This window comes from Neofelis nebulosa, chromosome 11 (assembly GCF_028018385.1).
Source record: "Neofelis nebulosa isolate mNeoNeb1 chromosome 11, mNeoNeb1.pri, whole genome shotgun sequence".
Lineage (NCBI taxonomy): Eukaryota > Metazoa > Chordata > Mammalia > Carnivora > Felidae > Neofelis > Neofelis nebulosa.
The window spans coordinates 86,515,972-86,538,606 of record NC_080792.1 but is presented as its reverse complement, the minus strand read 5'-3'; the positions used below and the strand labels follow the sequence as shown (position 1 = coordinate 86,538,606).

Below are 22,635 nucleotides of genomic sequence, written 5' to 3'. Positions count from 1 at the left end.
TTTTATTTATTTTTGAGACAGAGAGAGACAGAGCATGAGCAGGGGAGGCGCAGAGAGAGAGGGAGACACAGACTCTGAAGCAGGTTCCAGGCTCTGAGCTGTCAGCCCAGAGCCCGACGTGGGGCTCGAACCCACAGACTGTGAGATCATGACCTGAGCTGAAGTCGGGCACTTAACCGACTGAGCCATCCAGGCGCCCCATATGATTATTTTTTTATAAAGTTTATCTATTTTGAGAGAGAGCGTGCACTCACATGCACGCATGGCAGAGAGAGAGGGAAAGAGAATCCCAAGCAGCCTTCGTGCTGTCAGTATAAAGCCCAGTGCGGGGCTCGAACTCATGAATGGTGAGATCATGACCTGAGCTGAAATCAAGAGTCGGACACTCAACCAACTGAGCCACCCAGGTGCCCTGGTTATATGATAATTCTATGTTTAACTCGCTGAGGAGCTTCCGGCCTGTTTTCCATAGCGACTGCACCATTTCACGTCCCGGCAGCAGTGTGGCGGGAGGGGTTCCTATTTCTCCACCTCCTCACCGACACCTGCTATTCCCCCTCTTTGACTGTAGCCATCCCAGCGGGTGTGAGTTGGTATCTCATTGCAGTTTGATCTGCATTTCCTCTATGTCTAATGGTTCTGGTTTTTAAAAATGTCTTTGTTGTGTAGGATAGAACTAGGCAAGGACAGCCAAGAAAGGTGTTCCTCGTGGAGGAAACAGGACAAGCAAAAACTGGGAGGATCATTCACAGATTGGGAAGGGAGTGAGGCCCAGTGAGCGTGGCCACCCCTGTCCCTCCACAGACCAGGAAGCCAGGGCCCAGGTTCATGGAAGCAGAGATGTGAGCAGTAGCTGCTGGCTTGGTATGGTAGGGGGTGGCCGATCCAACCAAGGCCCCCACAGCCACCACCTGTCCACAACCTAGAGGCAGGAGAGGTATCCACTGCCCATAAGGTCCCACAGAGTCCAGCCATCGGGTTGAGTATGAACCTGTTCCGGCCCCCATTTTGTCCTTGGCCCGGCGACTTGAGGGTGAGCTGCTTGCCAAAGGCAGGTTCCAAAGCACGGCCTCCCTCACACCAGCTGCCTGCCACAAAACCTGCTTCAAATCACCAGCCCTTCAGCGAAGCCCACAGTGGTGGGCATGGGTACATGTGTCTGAGGCTTCTCAGAATTCTCTGGCAGTTGAGGAAGCCCTGTTCTCCCCACATCGTCTCCGACTTTTCTCCGAGTCTCTCCGTGTCATCTTTTCTCTCCCCTCTCCCTTATCTTTCTTGCTGCTTTTCTTACTGTCTCTTTGTCCCAGTCTCTCTCCCCGCATCGCCTTCTTTCTGTGTCCCTCTCTCCCACTCTATTCTGTGTCCTCCGTCACTCCATCCCTCCTTCCATCTCTCCCTCACTGTCTCTCTTCATCGTAACCAATTGTCCCGTTTGCCCAGGGCATGGGACTTTCTGTACGACAACCAGGAAAGGCCTGGGCAGACAGACCAGGTGGTCACCTGCTCTCCCCACTCTGCCCCGCTCACATTCCTGTCCAGAGCCCCTGCTCAAGCCCCAGCCAACCTGACTGTCCGTGTCCAACCTCTCAGTGCTTTGTATTTAGTGTGTTCCTCCTGATAGAGTTGATTTCTGAATCTTTCAGTAATTTTGTCAGAAGCAGTCCTTGAAGTCAGAGTAGTCAGAAGAGGCCAGTGTTCTGCCTGGAGGCTGGCTGGTTTCAGGCTCATCATCTGAGTTACCCTCCGTCTCCTCATCCCGCTCCCTCTCTGGTTGGAAAGCTGGCCCTTTAGGTAGGGATGCAGGTTTTCCAAGAGGCAGATGCCTTCGAAGACCCTAGATTCTCCTCCAGCGGAGCCCAACCCCTCTCCCGTGGCAGTGAGGGAAGGACTCTTGAAACAGCCTCTTGCTTCCCCAGACTGGCCCTTCCCCACCAGCTTTGCCTCTCTGATGGTGACAGTGATGGGGGGGGGGGGGGGGGGACGTGTTAGCTTCAGCATCACATGTTTGCCACCTGGATGACCAGGATCACCCCAATTTGGGGAGGCAGGGAGCAATAGTGTTCTCCTGACACCAGATACGGGCGGCCAGCCAGCCGCACAGGGCTGTGATGTCACCACTCAGAACTTGGAGGCTTCACTTTGCACCTTGCAGGGATAAGCAGAGGTCCTGACTCAAATTTATTCATTCAACAGGCTTCTGCCCAACACCTCCTTCTTCCCCAGGCTCCAGGACTCACCCACGACTTACCTGTGGTCCCTGCCTCCAGGGGCTTGTCATGGATAAGAGGAGAGTGATTCAGGGACTGGGCTTTAGCAAGGTCATCCTACCCAACCTGTCTTCCACTTGGCTTTCTTAATATATATTCACACAAACATCTTTTGATAAATGAAAACTGTGGCTTATAAACTCACTTTTTAAATATGCCATTGTACTGTGGACATCCTTTCAGCTTTGTGGAGATGAACTTGACATATTAACATTGTGGGAGTTTAAATGATGATGATATGGTGATGATACGATATGCCTATGTATTGTAAAATGTTTGCCACAGTAAGACTAGTTACCACATCCTTCGCCTCACGTAATTACCATTTTGTTGTTACGTTGGGAATAGTAAAGTCCCTCTTTCATAGGCAGTGTCGAGTATAAAATGCTGGATTATTAACCAGTCACCACACTGTACATTAGATCCCCAGAACTTACTCACCTTATGTGGACATCTTTTCATTATGTTGTTTTATGTTCATTTGTTTATTTTGAGAGAAAGAGCACAAGCAGGGGAGGGGCAGAGAGAGGGAGAGAGAGGATCCCAAGCAGGCTCTGTGCTGCCAGCACAGAGCTCGATGTGGGGCTCGATCCCACAAACTGTGGGATCATGACCTGAGCCGAAATCAAGAGTCCGACGCTTAACCTACTGAGCCACCCAGGCGCCCCTCATTACGTTATTTTTAATTGCTTCGGGAAATGACCGTATTTTATTTTGCTGATCTCTGACGGTTGAGCTTAAAGGGGTTGCCAACTTATTTTTTTGTAACTTTTCATTTCCCAAGTAATTTCTAACTAACTGAAGAGTTGAAACAATAGAACAAGCTCCCTGTACCCCACACACAGGCTCACCAACCGCTAATTTTGCCACACGTGTGCTCTTTCTCTCCCGACCATTTGAGGTATTAGTTGACAACATCATGTCCCTTTACCCCTAAATGCTTCAAAAAGTTTTTTCCCAAGAATGAGAAAGAAATGTGACAATGATACAATACTGTTAAGGTAGCCCACTATCTATATTCAGGTTTCTTTGGTTGTCCCTATAATATCCTTCACATAATTTTTTAAAGTAAATTATATGCCCAACATGGGGCTTGAACACACAACCCCAAGATCAAGAGTCGCGTGCTCTACCGACCGAGCCAGCCCGGCACCCCATCCTTTATAAAATGTTGTTTCTCCCTGTCTAGGATCAGATCCAGGACTCCTTGTATTTAGTTGTCGTGTCTCTTTAGTCTCTCAATCTGAACAACTCTTCTGCCTCTCTTTGTTTCCCAGTTTTGGCATTTTTGAAGCCAGCCGTTCTATAGACTGTCTCAGCTCAGCTCTGTCCGACGCTTCCTTGCGCGCTTTTAGGAGGAATATCACGGAACCGATGCTGTGTCCTTCTTCTCAGTACATGGCATCAGGAGGCATCAGTGTTAATTTGTCCTTTGATTGGCGATGTTAACTTTGATCATTTGGTTACGGTGATGTCTGCCAAGTATCTATACTGAAGAGCTAACTACTTTTCCCTTTGTCGTCAATGAGTGTCTTATAGAGAAATATTCACTAGTTTTTGCATCCAGGACGGTCCCTGCCTAAGATACTGCTATTGTGCTTGCAAAATGGACTGTTGCCAACACTTGGCCCCAACAAACAAGCCATCCAAACCCTATTTGTCTGTTCCAAATGGCAGTAACTGCCTTCTCTGTCTCTCTGTGGCCCACAGCCAGTCCCACGGAACCGAGGTCCTCGCCGTCCCCACCCCCTAGCCCCACGGAGCCGGAGAGGAGCTCCCAGGAGCCCTTGAGCCTGGCACTGGAGGGCAGCAAGGAGAACCAGCAGCCGGAGGGACGCTCCAGCTCCTCGCTGGGGGGGAAGGTGTACTCGGGCAGCCAGGCCACGGGGGGCATCCAGGAGATTGTGGCCATGTCCCCCGAGCTGGACACATACTCCATCACCAAGAGAGTCAAAGAGGTCCTCACAGACAACAATCTAGGTACAGCGTGGTGGGAATCAAGGATGCTGCCTCCTGCCTTGATTGGCTCTTATTTGCCTTAAGCAGAGTGTCCTCACTGAGATCCCAGGGCCCAGAGTCCAGCCTGCAGGTGCATCCAGGACTCTGACCTGGGTCGGGTCCCTAGAATAGGACAAAAGGGAGGTGAGGGCAGGTCTGATGTGACCTGAAATCCTCAGCCCACAGTTGACAGTGAGACTCTGGCACAATCCTGACCCAGTGCCGAGCCCCTTGCCCTCTGGGGATACAGGGGAGAAGCTGTCCTAGAACTCTTACATTCTTTGGATCACAAAATCCTCTGAGTCTCTGCCCCTCTCCCAGAGGGGTGCACACGGACCCCAAATTTTTCACTGCAATTTCTATTATAAAAATAAGACATGTTCATGATTTTAAAATACCAAACAGTACGGGGTGGGGGGGGGGGGGGGCTAAAAAGTAAATAAAATTCCCCCAACCTCCCAATCATCCTCCACAGTTCTTATATCTTTGATACTTTCTGAAAACCTGCAAGAATATATGTATACCTTATTTCTTCATTTTTTTCCCCATGTAGCCGAATTTATATACGCACTGTCCTAGAATTTGCTTTTTAGAAATGAACCCTGTTTTGTGGACGCCCTTCCACATTAGAATGATCAGACGCCCTGCAATCTTTTTCCCTGTTGCAGACTGTTTCAGGCCAGGGATGTCCCACATTTTTTACCCAATTGATGGGCATCTTGGTTATCTCCAGTGCCTTTGAAACTGCATCCGTGTGCATCTTTGTGAACAGATCCCATTGGAATCAATAGATCCCGGCAGTGGAATTGCTGGATCAGAGAATATGCACATTGAAATTTTGACAGAACCTGTCAAATTGCTCTCTAATGAGGTGATACTAATTTGTATGCATGAAGTTTTCAGACACGTTCAGGGAAGCTCCTACGAGGAAAGAAGGCCTAAATTATGAAAGCGTTTTTGTGGGTAGCTGTCGGGTCCCCTAACCCCAACCCCCTTTTTACAGAAAAGTCCCCTCCAGATTCACACCTGGCGTGGGTTCCCCGGTGTGTATGGTCCTTCCTTCCGAGTTAGTGGAGACATCCCCGGGTTCTCCTCTTTTTCTTGTCTCTTGAGAGCACTCTTCCCAGCCTGGGGGTAACAGGTTGCCCTCCCCTGTCCCTAGGGCAGCGGCTGTTTGGGGAGAGCATCCTGGGACTGACGCAGGGCTCCGTGTCTGACCTGCTGTCCCGGCCCAAACCCTGGCACAAGCTGAGCCTGAAGGGACGGGAGCCCTTTGTGCGCATGCAGCTGTGGCTCAGTGACCCCCATAATGTGGAGAAGCTGAGGGACATGAAGAAGCTGGAGAAGAAAGGTGAGCACTGGGTATTCCGGGTGTGACTACAGGCTCTCCCTTTGGAACCGTATGTAGTTGTAACACAGATACACCCAGGGCCCCACTGATCCCACCTCAGCCTGGTGCGGGCTGCAAAAAAACAAAACAAAACAAAAACATAGCAATCCCCCAGAATATAATCGAAAGCAATTAAAACATTTACTATATTTCCCGTGAAAATCCCAATACCTCCCCTCTCCCAGCATCCTTCCATACACCCAGAGCTGCTTCAAAGTCTTTGCCAATCCCAACTGCATATTCCCCAGAATGCTCTCGCTCTCGCTCTCTCTCTCTCTGATCCCTCTTTGCCTATTACCCAGATTCTGAACAACAAAGCACAACATTGGTCCAGCAAACAGGAGTCCTCCCTCGTGGGTGTGGAGGCGATTGCAGATTCTCACATTATATCCCTGAAAACATGAGCTAGCATTGAGCACCTGCCGCGTGCCCACCCAATCTCATGCTGTGCTGAAGGGATTCTAAAAAGCTCCAGGTTGGGAGATGAGATGCAAGGAACTGAAAAGTTGTCACCCAGGGCACCAGGGGCCCAGGGCCAAGCCAGGCTGTGAGGGGCACACGAGCTGTTGGCATCTGTCAACTTTGCAGTTGAGAGCTTGGCCTGCCACTTCCTGGCTGGGTGACGTTGGGCAAGTTAATCCCTCTCTCTGTGCCTCATTCGCCTTCATCTGAAAAATATAAAAGTCTCATTGCGGTGAGGATTAAAGTGCATCCTCCATTCTGAAGTAGGCTTCGTTTTCTCCCCTGCATGTTGACAATTTGAGGGTGCGACGTGCAATTACGGGGATGGTTTACATCAATGTCCTTCCCCGGCCCCCAAGACTGCCATGACATCCAGTGACGCTTCTGTCAAGAGGACGCTGAGTAGCGCCGGTTTTGAGCACTGCCTGGGAGGGCCCTGCTAAGCCCTCTGCATGCTCGACACCTGGGTGCTAACGGGCAGACTTAGAGGCAGGTGTGGGCAGACCGGCCTCTCGGCAGAGGGGCCCGAAGGATGTGGAAGCAGGGCGGGGAGGGGGAAGAGGATGAGAGTGGCAGCGGGCCCCCGGGTTTGGGGCACCAGCCTGCAGCCGCCCCCTCCCCGCGCCCCCGTGTGCTTGCTGCCCCTGGGGGCTGGGCCTCGGGCCAGCCCCCCTCAGTGCTTCCTCCCCCGCCGGCCCCAGCCTACCTCAAGCGCAGGTACGGCCTCATCAGCACCGGCTCGGACGGCGAGTCTCCAGCCACCCGCTCCGAGTGCCCCAGCCCCTGCCTGCAGCCCCAGGACCTGAGCCTCCTGCAAATCAAGAAGCCCCGAGTGGTGCTGGCGCCCGAGGAGAAGGAGGCGCTGAAGAAGGCCTACCAGCTGGAGCCCTACCCCTCCCAGCAGACCATCGAGCTCCTCTCCTTCCAGCTCAACCTCAAGACCAACACCGTCATCAACTGGTTCCACAACTACAGGTGCAGCACTGGGGCGTGCCCACCGGGAGGGTGGCCCCATGCCAGGGCCGGGGGAGCCCAGCTGGGCCTCTGAGAGGCGGGGAGGCCGTATGACCTAGGTGTTTAGATGCAGATCCAGGCAAACCTGGTTATAAATCCCACCTCCACCATTTCCAGCTGTGAGAACCTGAGCAAATCACTTCACCTCCCTGAGTCTCAGTCTCCTGACCTATAAAATGGGAACCGTAGCGGGATCTGCTTCCTAGAGTTGTCCTGAGGATTCAGTGGGCTACCGTAGTTACACAAAATACTGGCCACGTGGTGTGGGGTAGGTGATGACATTGTTGTCGCTACCTTAATTACTCGTCCGGTTTGCTCTGTGTCCGCCTCTGTGAAGGGACAAGGAATGGTATTTGGGGCACGAGCCTGAGGAGCCCTACCAGCCCACTGAGACTCGTGTCGGGGCCCTGATTTGGGGCTCTTGGCCTCTCTCCCCCCAAGGCCAGAGGAACCTCTCTGGCAGCCCCTTAGCCTCCACCCTCCTGGAGGAGTGAGTGATTGCTGCTTCTATGGCTGCCTCCCACTCACCGGTCTCTAGTCTTGGGAGTCCCTGGCCTGCAGTGGTGGCTGGGCCTCCTGGGAGTTCAGTCCCAGGGCCGGCTGGGGGCATTGACTGGATTCAGCGGTACCTGAGGAGACCGCAGAGGGGTTTCCTGAGTTCAGGGGAGAGCGCTGCGGAGAAGGCTTGGTGGAATTCTAGGGACCATCCTTGGGCCCCCTCCTCCCACCAAGCCTGAGCAGGAAAGGTCTCTGGTGTCCGTGTTGTGCCAGACAGGAGAGTCTACCAATGTATTCCAGGGGCAGAGAGAAGGTGTCTTTCTCCCTAAGGAAGGAGAGGAAGGAGGAGCTTAGAAAGGTGAAACATTTGAAATCTCTGTCCACAGCCCCGGCACAGGCATCACACAGACCTGAGTTTAGTCCCACCTTGGCCGTGTGCTCTTGGGCAAGTCACTCTATTTCTCTGAGTCTCATCCCTATTTTACAGATAAGGAACCTAATGCTCACCCCACAATGCTGACTCAAGGATCAAATGAAAAACTTGAGGCATAAATATGGTGTTAAATATTACTGCTTATGCTCTGGCTCAGACTTGGGGCCTTCCAAACAGCAAATGACATAGGTCCTTAAATCCTTATATCCCCTTTCCCTTCCTGGGGGATATGGGGATGTCCTCTCCCCTCTTGTTCCCCACAGGAACTGAGCACTCCACTTTTATCTAACATATTCATTCAACAAATAGTTAGCAATGTAAGCACAGTGATCCAGGATCTGGAGATACAGGGGTTCAAAACCAATATCCCTGGCCTTATAGAGCTTAAAATTATGAACCAGACAGTGTTACTACAGTTTAATTGCTATAAAACGGGAAAGAATAAGGGGCTAAGGAAAAAGAGAATTCCGTCCAGGGAAGACTTCCCAGAAGAGGTGGCATTTGAGCTGGGTTTTGAAGGATGACAAGGAATTTGCACCAAGAAGCAGAGAGAATTACACTCCCAAAAGAAACTGCTCTCAAAGAGTTATAGAAGAATATATTGTTTCATTTGGTAAATGTTTATTGAGCACCTACTCTGTACCAGGCACTGAAGAAAACAAGACAGAGTCCTTGCCCTTAGCATCTCTTACAGACCAGCAGGGAAGGTCACTATTAAATGAGCACTCATATTAATGTATCATTACAAACTGCAGTGAACTCTGGGAAAGGTGAACAACGGGATATTTTGAGAATAAATTACCAGGGAGACCCTGCTATAGATTTAAGAGTCAGGAATTAAAAAAAAAAAAAAAAGGCGGGGGGGGGCACCTGGATGGCTCAGTTGGTTCAGCTTCCGCATTCAGCTCAGGTCATGATCTCGCAGTCTGTGAGTTCGATCCCCACTTCGGGCTCTGTGCTGACAGCTTGGAGCCTGGAGCCTGCTTCAGGTTATGTGTCTCCCTCCCTCTCTACCCCTCCCCCACTCGCCCTCTGTCTCTCTCAAAAATAAACGTTAAAAAAATTTTTTTAAAGCAATTAAAAAAAATAGAAGAAAGAAAAAGAAAAAAGACTAGTTTATACTATGGTGTGAATGACTATTCTCCTCACATTTATATTTGATCTGCACTTTGGAAGTTCTAATGATGGGACTTCAGGCACTGAGCCATTCTAACCCCCATCCGATCATCCGATCAATCCCACCTCAGTGGAAACCACTAGGGCTCTCCCTGGTCCCAGCAGCTATTCCTTCTAGAGGAGACTGAGGGTGAAGGTAGAGTCCCTTGAAAGGTGGGCAAGGCCACCTTTGTGGAGAGACTGGGGACTGAAGCAAATGACCCCTCACAGTCCTTCTAGACCCAGGATCCTGGGATGGCACTCCATCCCCAACCTGGGCAGGGAGTCAGGGAGGCAGGAGAGTATACCCAGATAACTGGGTTCCCGGCCCAAATGCTCACTCTGTGAGCATGTGCCTCTCCGAGCCTTGTCTCCTGTATCTTTAGGAATGAGACTAGTATCTCTCTCATGAGGTTATTATGAAAAATAAATGAAATAATCTGCAAATAGTGTTTGGCCTGGTGCCTGATACATGATAAGCACCCATTATTATGATGTTTATAATTACAATTTAAATTGTTAGTATTATATATCAGTAACGTGTAGTTTAATATAAATGGGCAGAGGGCCACAGCATTGAAGGTGCTGAGGAAGCCCTTTTGCTCTGTGACCTTGGACAAGACGTTCGACCTCTCTGACCCTCATTTGTCTTTAGGAAGATAATTGCTGGGGTTAGCCCCAGTCCAGGCTCTTCTTGCTCTCCAACACGTGTCAGACCAAGTTTCCCTCTGACAGCAGGGAAGCGGTTGAAGCAGGGAGAGAGAGAGCGAGCTCTGGACTGGAATTTGGGCTACCCAGGTTCTGGTCCTAGCTCTGCCGTGCGCACCGGGGTGGTCCAGACAAGTCACTGTCCACACTTCCCCTTCTGGGCTGACGTCTAAGAGTCCCTCCAGGAAGGAAGCAGAGAGTTGGGGCCACAAACTAGATCTGGGTTTGGCTTCAAGAAATACTCTAGACTGGTGCCGTCCAAAAGAAATATAATGCGAGCCACATGGCATTTCAAGTTTTCTGGGAGCCACGTTAAAAAAAATAAATAAAAAGCAACACACGAAATTAATTGTAATTTGTTTTATTTAGCCTAAATAACCATTTCACTGTGCAGTGAACATAAAAACGTAATTCAGGAGACCTTCTACTTTTTTCGTAGGAAGCCTTCAAAATCCAAATGCTCAAGAGCCACGTGTGGCCAGTGGCTACTGTACTGGGCAGCACAGGTCTAGGTCATGAGCTTTGGGATCCAGCAGTGCTGAGTTCAAGCCCTGGCTCTGCTCCTTACTGGCCGTGTGACCCGGAGCAGGTCGCTCAACATCTCGGAGGCTTGTTTCCTCCTCCGCGAAGTAGGAATAATAATAGCACCTGCTAGTAAGGTTGTTGACGGGGCTCACTCAGATGCTGCCTGGCCCGCGAAGAAGCTTAGTGCTTAGTGAGCCCCTGGGGAAGTGGGTGGGGACCAAATGCCACTTGTCGGGATCGAATCTAGGGTTAGCCAGGTCCCCCGTCCAGCCCTTCGCTCACCGCCATCTCTGCCCCAGGTCCCGGATGCGCCGGGAGATGTTGGTGGAGGGGACCCAAGACGAACCAGACCTCGACCCCAGTGGGGGTCCCGGCGTCCTGCCACCGGGCCACTCCCGCCCAGACCCCACCCCACAGAGCCCTGACTCTGAGGCTGAGGACCAGAAGCCTCCTGTGAAGGAGCTGGAGCCTCAGGAGGGCTCTGAGGCCCAGGACAAGGCCCACGTGAGGATTAAGCAGGAACAGACTGAGGAGGACGCAGAGGAAGAGGCGGGAAACCAGCTCCGGGACCCAGGGGAGCCGGACGAAGGCCGAGGTTCCCCCAAAGAGGCGCATCCCGACCATCCGGGTAATGACAGACTCCCGAAAGTGGCCCCAGGGCTCCTCCTTCCAGGCGGGACCACTCCAGACTGCCCCTCACTGCAGCCCCCCCAGGAGAGCGAGGGTGGGGAGCGGCTACACCCGGACCCTCTGAGTTTTAAGTCGGCCTCCGAGTCCTCGCGCTGCAGCCTGGAGGTGTCGCTGAACTCACCCTCAGCCGCCTCCTCACCGGGCCTCATGATGTCTGTGTCACCTGTCCCCTCCTCCTCAGCCCCCATCTCCCCATCCCCACCCGGCGCCCCTCCCGCCAAAGTGCCGAGCGCCAGCCCCACTGCCGACACGGCTGGGGCCCTGCACCCCAGCGCCAAGGTGAACCCCAACTTGCAGCGGCGACACGAGAAGATGGCCAACCTGAACAGCATCATCTACCGGCTAGAGAGGGCCGCCAATCGGGAGGAGGCCTTGGAGTGGGAGTTCTGAAGGCGGCCGGGCGCACGAGGGCAGGGGGCACACGGGGGGCCGCCCTTCCCTCTCTCACTCGCTCTGCCAGGCAGGGTGGGGGAAGGAAGGGAGGAACTCGACCATCAAAATGTGGGCAGCAGTGTGACGCAGTTTACGTTTTCTGTCGTGACCCTAGTTCTAGGACGCGGCGCAGGAGCGGGTGGGGCGTGTGCCACCACCGCCTCTCCTTGGCACCCGCCGCCCCGCGGAGCGCCCCCTTCTCCACCCTGGCCTCTCTGCGGGAGGCACAAGCGATGTGGCACCACATTCTCACCTGGAAACTCCAAACTCTTTTAGAAAAATAAATATTTATAGACCTCTTTTAGATATTTTAATAAAGGATCCTTTGGAATTTATTCCCAGCCAATGCTGTTTTGATATTACAGAGAGTTATAAAATCAGGATGCGGTCACAACTGTTGCGAAGTATACACCGAAGTTGTGTCGTTTTTGCCACTAGATGAGATTAAAAGAAGACAATTGTTCAAAGCCATCACAAAACGCTCTAAGACTGACCAAAATTTAGATGACCCTTGAACTGCGGTCTTTTGCCACATCTGTCTGTGAGACACAGCACTCTGCTGCTGCCCTTCCAGAAACCGTGCTGAAAAGACAAAGTCCAAAAGACTCTAAATGAAAACCTCAATGCCGTTGAGGATGTGTTTCATTCCGGTGGTCTGTTTTGCAACCTTGATAACACAGAACGTCCCGTGCCGTTGTAAGTGTTGTAGAGATGTGGGCTGTGGCCGGCCGTCCTACCCGAGACGCGACCTGGCACAAAACAAACTGCTTCTCCTCCCTCCAGTCCGAAGCCTGTGGGCCACGGAGGTCGGACACCCAGCCTGTCCATCTGTAGACGAGATGTGTTTCTGGATCCTTTGGAAAGCTGGGCGTGGGGTCAGGTGATTGGAGGGCAGCATTTGAGCCAGAGTGACCCTGTTCCCCAACCTGAATCGTGGCCACGGCACAGGAAGTTTCCCCACTGGCTTTCCAGAGCAGGACTGTGGCCGCCATCTCTCCCTCCCTGTGTTTTAAGAAAATAATAGCGATGGTCGTCCCACGAGCACCCAGCACCAAAAAGTAGATTCATCTATCTAGAGACCCCAGCCCTCCTTCTTGCCATCTTCTCTCTCAAGTTGACCCAGGTGCTGTTTCTGGAAGGCATCTGCAACTCCCAAGTCCAGAACAAAGCGAGAAGGTTGAGTTCATGGCATGGCCACCATACCCCAGCCTCTAAGTCTACCCTCCTGCCTCCCAGCGCACGACCTTTTGGGGAGCAAAGACTCCATCCCCCCAACTCAGAGAAGCCCTTCCTCTAGCATCTTTGTCGTCAGGGTCTCTGGCAGGAGAGTTCCCAGTTTGGATGGAACCGCCACCATGTTGGTTTTTGACTCTCTCCCTCTCTCTCTCTCTCTCTCTGTCTCTCTCCCGTTTTTATTTCTTTTCCTTTTTCAAACTCTCTGTGGGAAGGCTGAGTTGGTTGACTCCCCCGCTGAATCCAGAATGACGATGAAAAGGTGGCCATAATCGGTACCAATCCAATGCCAGGGGGAGACGGCTGGTGGGTCTCAAGGATGCAGCAAGCATTTCGAAACGAGGCCAGTAAAACCCAGTGATCAGAAGGGGACAATTGAGGGCTGTTCCAGAAATCTCAACTCTCATGCACCCAGCCCAGGCTGCAGTCTCCACACCAATCAGTGAATAACAACGCAAACCCTGCAGGAAAACGTCCTTTTCCATACACCCAGGCTATGCATTGAAGAGTTTTCCACTGTATACATTTTTATCCAGAGGAAGGTATTTTTATATTTTGACAATAGGAAACAGTGACCAATTTTCAGAGTAATCAAATCTGGAACAAACGAAACGTCTCCTTTTAGCCACCCACCGCCGCCCTGTCACAAGACAACCGTGAGGGAAACACACCGCTTTCTACTGTCGAAACCCATCCAACATTGAAACCCAGGCTCACCCGTAGACTACAGATCTTAGAGGACTAAATCTGGCTTTTGTGTGACGGGATTTGATTAAGCACTTAGGATAGTCTTTTGAACACAGAAATCCTGTTGTACTTAAAGCTAGCAGACCCATGAACAACTTTGTCAGGTTCACGTCCTATAACGGTAAAAACAAAACAAAAACCCACAAAACCGTTTCTATGAGAGATTGATGAACTTTGTTTAAAATTTTAAAAACACGTTCTGTAAACGCGTCGCTCAATACAGAATTGTATAATAATGTCTGGGTGTCCTGCTTGCTTTGTTCTGCAGCTGGGGAGGCAAATTGGGGGTCCAGTCTGGCCCTCAGAGGCATTTTACAAAACGGTATTTTTTAAAACTGACCTTTTAATTAGTTTGCCACCATTAAAATATGGGGGCATGTCACATAAAAATCGCAATTACCAGCTTCTCTTGGAAACTGTAGACCTGTCTGGCCACGCTGGACCAAAGTTCCAGTGTGACCGCAGCTAGCTGAGGAGCAGATCCCCCCTTTAGACAGGACATTTGCCTGTGAACTGCGTCAGCCCTCACCTGTGCCACCTGCCTGGGTCCTATGGACATCTCTGTTGGTGATTGTGCTACGGGCTCCAGCAAAGGGAAATGGAAGGATTGGAATCCATTTTTCTCCTCAGTGCAGCAGGGTGGAATCAAGTTAAACTCTGGGGCCGAGATCATGCCCTGCCCCCGGATCAGTGGCCACAGGTCATGGCCCTACGACCAACCAGTTTACAAGCTGTGCCCACCGCAATGGAGTGAGTAGCAGGTGCCCCCCGCTTCCTGATAGGAAAATGCCGACAGGAGCTTCCTAGTAACCAATACAGCATCGCCCCTATCCAAGCTGTATAACTAGGGACTTGGTTTCCCCTTCTATGAAAATGGAATATCACAGCAGCAAGCTCAGAAGGTGATTATGAAGAATAATCATGCTTGTAAAATATGTAAGACTATGTGGCACGTAGGGCTCAATATTACTTACTGTTACCATGATCAGGGAGGGGTTGCGTTCTTTCAACCTATGATAGTGAATCTGTGCATCAGGCTGCAGGAGGTTTGTTTCTTGACCAGTAGCTTCAAGAGAGTCCCTGAAGTGGCATTATTCACCCATGAGCCAAGGCCACCTGGTGTCCCAAGACAGATCTTTGCTCTTTGTCTAGAAACCTTCTGTACGACCTTAAAGTGGGAATAAAATTGTTAATTGGTTAGGATAAGGAATTGCTCCAAACCCAGCAGGGTGGCCCCTAAGACACCCAAGCACCCCATCCAGGGAGGGTGGGCAGCATCAGGTAAGGCCATGGCCCCTATCCGTGGATGTCCCAAGCTAGCCTTTAAGGGTGACATTTCAGGCGGTCCTGGCCTTTGCTCAGAGTTGGAGAGGAGAAGGATGAGAGTCAAGAGCCTGGGGCGAGGGGCCAGACCTCCTTATTTCAACCCTGGCTCCACCTGCCGGAGCTGTAGGACCTTAGGAAAGTGTCTAACCTGCTCTGTGCCTCGGTTTTCCAAGCTTTACAGTGGAAGTGGCCATGGTGGCACCTTCCCTGTAAGGTGGTTGTAAGGATTCAAGTTAATCAAAGCCAAGGGCTGCCCCTTTGGACCCTCGGTTCACAGCTCTGGAAAAACAGAAGTCAGAAATCCCTAGGATGTGGCCCCGTGGTATAGTGGGGGCAGGAGAGGGGAAGCCACATCTGACACACACTAGCCACCTAAGAACCCTCAGAAGCAGGTGCCCCCAGCCTCTGGGAACTAAAGCTTCATCCTGGGCCATCATCTTTGGGGTTGGCATTGTCTGCAGTTGCTTCCCATCTGGAGTGGAAAATGCAGTAAAAACACAGAAATGTGGAATTCTGAACTAGGGAGTAAGGGCAAGTGGGGAGTGGAGAGACCGGAGAGGAATGAGAAGGCGGGGAAGGCTTTGGAGGAAGGTGGTAGTAGGTTTAGATCAGGGGACAGGGCAGAGCACAGAGCTGAGTTGGGGGCAATTTGGTGACCATTGATCTGGGTAATACGTATTTATTGAGTGCCTACTGCGTGCTCAGTGGTTCAATGGCAGAAACATGGGTAACCATGAGTAGCATGAGTAAAGGGGTCCAGGAAGGCTTCCTGGAGGAGAGGACATCTCCAGTGACACCTGAAATAGGAGTTAGAGGAGAAGCAAGGACAAGAACATGAGGAAATAGGTCCAAAGGAGGCTGGAATTTGAAGTTGGGGAGGAGGCAGGAAGAGGGATGAGGGTCAGATCCTGAAGCCCCCTGGAGCATGGTGGGAAATATGCCTTTCTCATGAGGGCACCCGGAGCCTTGGACGGTGTGAGGCAGGGGGTTGCTATGGTCAGACTTGCAGACTTAGGGCATTTGGAGGTTCCATCTGCCTGGGGAGGCAGCAAGCCAGCGGAGAGCTGCAGAGCCCACCCCCACCATAGGCCCTGACCCTTGGGCCTCTGTGGTCCTTGCTTCCCACCCCTGCCCTCCTTTTGCTCCTACTTCCTGCATTGGGCCGGCAGCCCTACCTCCCGTCTCCTCCCAGTGAATGAATAAGCCGGACCTCACTTAGCTGATTGACCCATGCCTGCTAGGGTAGTTATTCTAGAGATCATTCTATAAAGGCCAAGCTCTCCACAGCTAAAAGCACAGGGTATGTGTTGCCCTAGAAACTGGGCTGCCTTTGCAGGCGCCCTGGAGGCTGAAGTCACCCCTGCAAACCCAAGAGCAGGAGGGATGGGGCAGGGATCACCACCTTGAGCGACATTAGCCAAGGTGACTCCTCACCCCAGGTCAGTTTCCCCATCTGCCACAATGAAGGGATAAGAAAGTTGGTTTTATGGACAAGACAGTTGGTTTTATGACCTTCTCCAGTCCCCCAGGGTTAGTTGTTGAAAGCACTGGCTTTTGGTTTGACAGTCCGCTATCAGGTAATCAAAGGTCCTTCCATGAAAGTCCGCTTCCTTATCTGTAAAATGGACAAGATCATAATAGTATCTGCCTGTGTTTGTTGTCTGTTACCATATAACAATGCCAAAACTTAGTGGCTTGAAACAGTGAACATTTATCTCTCACTCTCCGTAGGTCAGGAATTTGGGAGTGGCGTCACTGGGTGGTGCTAGCTCCTGGGTCCCTCTGGAGGTCACCATTAAGCTGTCATCCGGGGCTGCAGTCATCTAAAGGCTGCTCTAGGGCTAGAAAATCTGCTTCCAAGATGGTGCCCTCCCGTGACAGGCAGGCTGGTGCTGGCCATCCCTGGAAGGCTTCAGTTCTTGTGTCAGGGCTGCTCAAGTGTCCCCACAAATGGCGGCCAAGAGTGAGCAAGGCAGAGGCTGCAGTGTCTTCTGTGACCTAGATTTGCAAGCCCCACACGGGCCTGCTGTGATTCCGTGTGGGAGGGGACAACACAAAGGCGTGGACCCCACAAGGCAAGGCCCACCAAGGCCCATCATGGGGGCTGGCTACTACACTGCCTTAGAAGTTTCTTTCAGGGGTGCCTGGGTGGCTCAGTCGGTTAAGCATCCAACTCCAGCCTGGGTCATGATCTCACAGTTCATGAGTTCGAGCCCCGAATCAGGCTCTATCCTGACAGCTCAGAGCCTGAAGCCTGGTTCAGATTCTGTGTCCCCCCGCTCTCTCTCTGCCCCTCCCCTGCTCATGCTCTGTCTCTCTCTGTCTCTCAAAAATAAAAACTTAAAAAAAATTTTTTTAAGAAGTTTGAAGATTAAATGAGCATTTCCTAAGCTGTGCCCCTAAAATCCCTGTTTTCTACTCAAAATGCAGCTTCCTAAACCCTGCCCCAACCTACTGACCCATAATTCCAGGAGCCAGGGCCCAGGAATCTGCATTTTAAGACCTACCCCCAGGCGACTAGGACATCGTAGGTGTCGGTAAATGGGAGGCAGTTCCACTTATTTCATTTTGTTGGCCCCACCGGTGTGCCAGGCTCCAGGGAAGATGCTGGTTCACTGGGTGTCTTGGCACAGTCTGGAACACTCGGGTTGAGAGGGATTTTGAGCCGCTTAAAGATGTGCCAACAGTTTTTTGGGAAGATCCAGAGGAAACCCTGTGAAATCAGCCGGGCTTTGGACCGCTCCACCGTCTCTCTCCAAGGCTGCCTCACACCCCAATTTAGGCTGTTCCCCCCAACTCAAAGTTCCCGGGACCCTGCCCGGCTCAGCTTGTGTCTGAGGACCAATTCCTGCCCAGGCAACCACAGGGAGGGAAGATTCAGGGGAGGCGGTGATTGGCATTTCAGTGCCACGCCCTGGGGGGGCGCACCAGCCGCAGACCTGGTCCCTGCTGTCCAGGAGCTACGGCCTGAAGGCCCGGGTGCCCTGCCCTGGGCGCTTGACCCCACGACCAGAGAAACCATAACAACAGTTCCCTCGGACCATGGAGGGAGTGCAGTGGCAGCGGCCACGGCATCCAAGTGCCTCCAGGGATGCTCCGGGTTGGACAGCCAGACAGCAGCTGCACTGCCCCCAGCTGCGCTGGGCGGGGCTGAGGCGGCTCTGACCCTCTGTCGGGAGTGGGCAACTGTCCCGAGGCCCTGAGTTCAAAGCAGTTCATGGGCCCACCGTTTAAAGCGTCTTCACTAGAAGACACAAATTGGGAGCCGGGCTTAAGCGGTTTATCTTTTTTTTTTTTTTTTTTTTTTTTTTTTTTTTTTTTTGAGAGTGTGTGTGTGCAAGCAGGAGGGGGAGAGAGGGAGACAGAGAGAGAGAGAACGAATCTTAAGCAGAGGCTTCATGCTCGGCACAGAGCTGGACTCGGGGCTCAGTCTCACAATGGAGAGATCGTGACCCGAGCCGAAATCATGAGTTGGATGCTTAACCGACTGAGCCACCCAGGCTCCCCAAGCAGTGTTTCATTTTACTGCTGCTGAAGAGTTTCTATTTAGATGCCAAGATTTTAGAAATTTCAGTATTTGTTCGCTCAGAAGAAGGGATGGAAGGCTTCCAGGGAAAGGATGTCACGGGAAATACCACTCCTGCACTAACCTTCACCCCACTGTGCTGACAGTAGCCCTATGTTGGGTCACCTAGAGCCACACTCCTTGGAGGGGACAGCTGAAGTCTCTCAAGCTTACCTGCTAGGAAGCCTCCGGCTGCAGATAACAAAAAAGTTTCCCTCAAAGCTCAGCATAATACACTCGAGTTCCATCCATGTTGTTGCCAATGGCAAGATTTCATTCTTTTTGATTGCCGAGTAGTATTCCATCGTATATATACGCCACATCTTCTTTATCCATTTGTCAGTCAATGGACATTTGGGCTTTTTCCATACTTTGGCTATTGTTGATAGCGCTGCTATAAACATTGGGGTGCGTGTGCCCCCTTCGAATCAGCATTTTTGTAGCCTTTGGATAAATACCTGGTACTGCAATTGCTCGATCATGTAGTTCTATTTTTAATTTTTTGAGGAATTTCCATAGTGGCTCATAGTTTTCCAGAGTGGCTGCACCAGCTTGCATTCCCACCAACAATGCAAAAGAGATCCTCTTTCTCCGCACCCTCACCAACATCTGTTGTTGCCTGAGTCGTTAATGTTAGCCATTCTGCCAGGTGTGAGGAGGTATCTCATTGTGGTTTCGATTTGTATTTCGATTTGTATTTCAACAAAGATGTTGAGCATCTTTTCATGCGTGTGTTGGCCATCTGGCTGTCTTCTTTGGAAAAGTGTCTATTCATGTCTTCTGCCCATTTCTTCACTGGATTATTTGTTTTTTGGGTGTTGAGTTTGATAGGTTCTTTATAGATTTTGGACACTAACCCTTTATCTGATATGTCATTTGCAAATCTCTTCTCCCATTCTGTCGGTTGCCTTTTAGTTTTGCTGATTGTTTCCTTTGCTGTGAAGAAGCTTTTTATCTTGATGAGGTCCCAATAGTTCGTTTTTGTTTTTATTTCCCTTGCCTCCAGAGACGTGTCTAGTAAGAAGTTGCTGTGACCGAGGTCAAAGAGGTTGCTGCCTGTTTTCTCCTCTAGGATTTTGATGGTTTCCTGTCTCACACTTAGGTCTTCCGTCCATTTTGAATTTATTTTTGTGTAGGTGTAAGAAAGTGGTCCCGTTTCATCCTTCTCCATGTCACTGTCCAGTTTTCCCAGTACTATTTGCTGAAGAGACTGTCTTTTTTCCATTGGATATTCTTTTCCTGTTTTGTTGAAGATTAGTTGGCCGTACAGTTGTGGGTCCATTTCTGGGGTCTCTATTCTTTTCCATTGATCTGTGTGTCTGTTTTTGTGCCAGTACCATACTGTCTTAGTGATTACAGCTTTGTGATACAGCTTGAAGTACGGAATTGTGAAAAACAACTTTGGTTTTCTTTTTCAACATTGGTTATTCAGGGTCTTTTCTGGTTCCATACAAATTTTAGGATTGTTTGTTCTAGCTCTGTGAATAATGCTGGTGTTACCTTGATAGGGATTGCATTGAATGCGTAGATTACTTTGGGTAGTATTGACATTTTAACAATATTTGTTCTTCCTTTCCAGGAGCATGGAATACTCTTCCATTTTTTGTGTGTGTCTTCTTCAATTTCTTTCATAAGCTTTCTCTAGTTTTCAGTGTAGATTTTTTACCTCTTTGGTTAGGTTTATTTAGGTATCTTATGGTTTAGCAGCTAAAGTTTAGCTGATCCCCGAAAGTTGAATGGGAGCAGTACAACTAACCATTTAGGGTGGATGGATATGGGCAACCGGCCTATAACTTCCAGCCTGATCGCCCTCCTTGAGGTTCTCACCCCTACCCTAAGTGGCTTCTCAGAATATTTCCGCTGCATATATAACAGTATCCCCCACAAGGACTAAGGACAATTTCCTCTACTTTGTCATGCTTCTGGGATGTTTTAGTCATCCTTAGACCATGTGCCCCAAACATGCCCTGTCGGTCAAGAGGACACACTGACATATAATCAGGCGGGTGCCCAACACTTAGGTATTGACTGTCTCCCGCCCCCCCCCCCCCTTTTAGTTGCTTGCAAGTACAATTCCAACATTCCAGCCCTAAAAAGCCTAGCAGATGAGGGCACTCTTGTGACGCTCCCTCTTGGGGCTCTCTGCTGCTATTTCCCCCATCCTATACCCCAGGCCCTGCAGAGGTTGTGGTCACAAACACCACAGACAGCACGCTGACTCAGCTTGTGTGGGGAACCACTTCCCCAGCTCCCATGTCAGCTGTGGTCCCAGGAGAGGTGGGAGTAATTACTCAGCATACACAGAATGCTCACAGTGGCCTGATTCCCTGACCTTGATAGCTTTCATTTCTTATTCTTGAACTTGTCCTGTGGACCGAGGATTATAGGTTGCTCATCCTAAGCCACATTTTCCTAAATGTGCACGATTTTTCCAGGCTGGCAAGGGAGACATGTGACTTGGGTTCTGAATCCACGTTAGAGGACCTAGGGCCTAGTCCATCATGCTGGGTGACCTTGGGCCAGCCCCTTCCCATCTGTGAATCCCCCATTAGCCCAGCAAACAGGCTCCATGCGTCTAAGATACATAGCATGAGCACCACTACCGTGCTCATAGCAGACATCACTAATCAATTACAGAATCTTTCCCCCTGAACTAGCATTGGTTCCAGAATTCCCCTCACTCCAGGCCCCCGGGCAGGCACCACGAACTGATCAGTGAGCAGAGGCAGGTTCTGACTCTTCCGTTTGCCATCCCTGACGCCCCTCCCAACTGTCAGACCTTCAGCCCACTTGACTTTTAAATCCTCACCTTTCCCTCTGCCTTCTGTCCTCTCGGAAAAGGAACTTTGCAACTCCCATCCCCACTCAAATTCTAGGATTCTAGAGGTTTACATCCCTGCTCTGACACTTTTCAGCTATGTGAACTTAGCAGCTTTCTTAACCTGAGTCTCAGTTTCCTTATCTGTAAATGGAGTTGGTATCTGCCATAACAGGTTGAGAATGTGCCTGGCAGGTATCAGGCATGGGGCACTCAGCACACACTAGTCACTTCTTTTGTGGGGCCTACTCTACCAGGCAAATCAATCAAAGATTTTGATGGGAAAAAAGGACACAATCAGCCATTACTTGACAACTTTTTATTTCAGCCTTTACATCCTCCTTCCAGGCTGCCAGATATCTCTGTCCCCACCCAACTACAGAGGCAGCCTGACCCCATCTTGTGCTTTTTTTTTTTTTGGGGGGGGGGGTGGAGGGGGAGGGGATAGGCATTGTACCTTTATAGAGCTTGTACACCTGCACCAGGATTGGGGTCAACACCTCACCCCACCAGCTGGGTCTGGCCAGGACATGGGCTCTGGGCAGCTCGTAACCTCTGTAGAGACCCAGAATCTATGAACAAGAGCAGCCATCCCCCACCTCCACTACTCAGGACTCAGGGAGGAGGAGATGGGAGTGTACAAAGACCCCAGAGGCACCTGTCAGGAGAGCAGGACTTGCTGGGGAGAAGGTAGAGAACCCGGTGAGATTCTTGAGGTGCCTTTGTCTCCAACCAAGGCTCCTGGCCCTCTTCCTGGGGCCAGTGCCAACTGCCCCTCATCCCCAGCCAAGCCCAGAGCTGGGGCACCCCATCCCTTCCAACTAGCCAACAAGAAACAAAAGCAGCAAAAACGCCAAGTTCCATTGCTAGGGAAGAAAACCACCCTAAGTATTAAAAATTAAATTAAAACTGAAGCCCCAGTCAACTGAGCCAGCAGTGAGCTGGTGATTGCAGACACACAGACAGCCCCCTTTCTTCCCCAAGCTCCAGGGTCTCCAAAGACAGCAGGAAAGGGCCTCAGGGCCAAGTCTGTCTGTACCCAAGAGGGACCGTCTGGGGAAATACAGGTTGGGGCCTATGTGTCCTCAGGTGGTCCCCATTGTGGGGTACTGAGGACTGTAAACATAACCCAGCTTGAAGGCCGGGGGGTGTCCCAGCCCCCCCCGAGATTCTCCCTGGATGAAGAATGGCCACTGTGGTGAGTAGAGCGAAACAGCAGTCGGCCTTGAAGCAAATCAAGACCTGGTCTCCCCATCAGAATATCGGGGGTGGAGGTGGGCTGGGGCTGTAATGGAGCGAGGGGGTTCCAGAAGCCAAACACAGCCTGGCAGCTGTTTCTTTGCTGTACTCCCCCTCTGGCCCCCCCCCCCCAGG

At 51.0% G+C, this 22,635-nt stretch overlaps 1 protein-coding gene across 9 annotated transcripts in view; it reads left to right on the top strand.

Moving 5' to 3' along the window:
* CUX2 (cut like homeobox 2) overlaps window positions 1-13,790 on the top strand; it is a 283,575-nt gene extending 269,785 nt beyond the window's left edge. For 6 of the 9 annotated variants that reach the window (XM_058691234.1, XM_058691232.1, XM_058691230.1 and 3 more), the window contains 4 exons: window positions 3,978-4,247; window positions 5,428-5,616; window positions 6,819-7,092; window positions 10,750-11,907. In XM_058691234.1, coding sequence (XP_058547217.1) covers window positions 3,978-4,247; window positions 5,428-5,616; window positions 6,819-7,092; window positions 10,750-11,530 — 1,514 coding nt within the window. In that variant the 3' untranslated portion in view covers window positions 11,531-11,907. Of the gene's footprint in view, window positions 1-3,977; window positions 4,248-5,427; window positions 5,617-6,818; window positions 7,093-10,749; window positions 11,908-11,937 lie in introns of those variants that run through there. The other 3 variants (XM_058691237.1, XM_058691238.1, XM_058691236.1) reach the window with 3 other exon arrangements.
* Window positions 13,791-22,635: the final 8,845 nt, after the last annotated feature.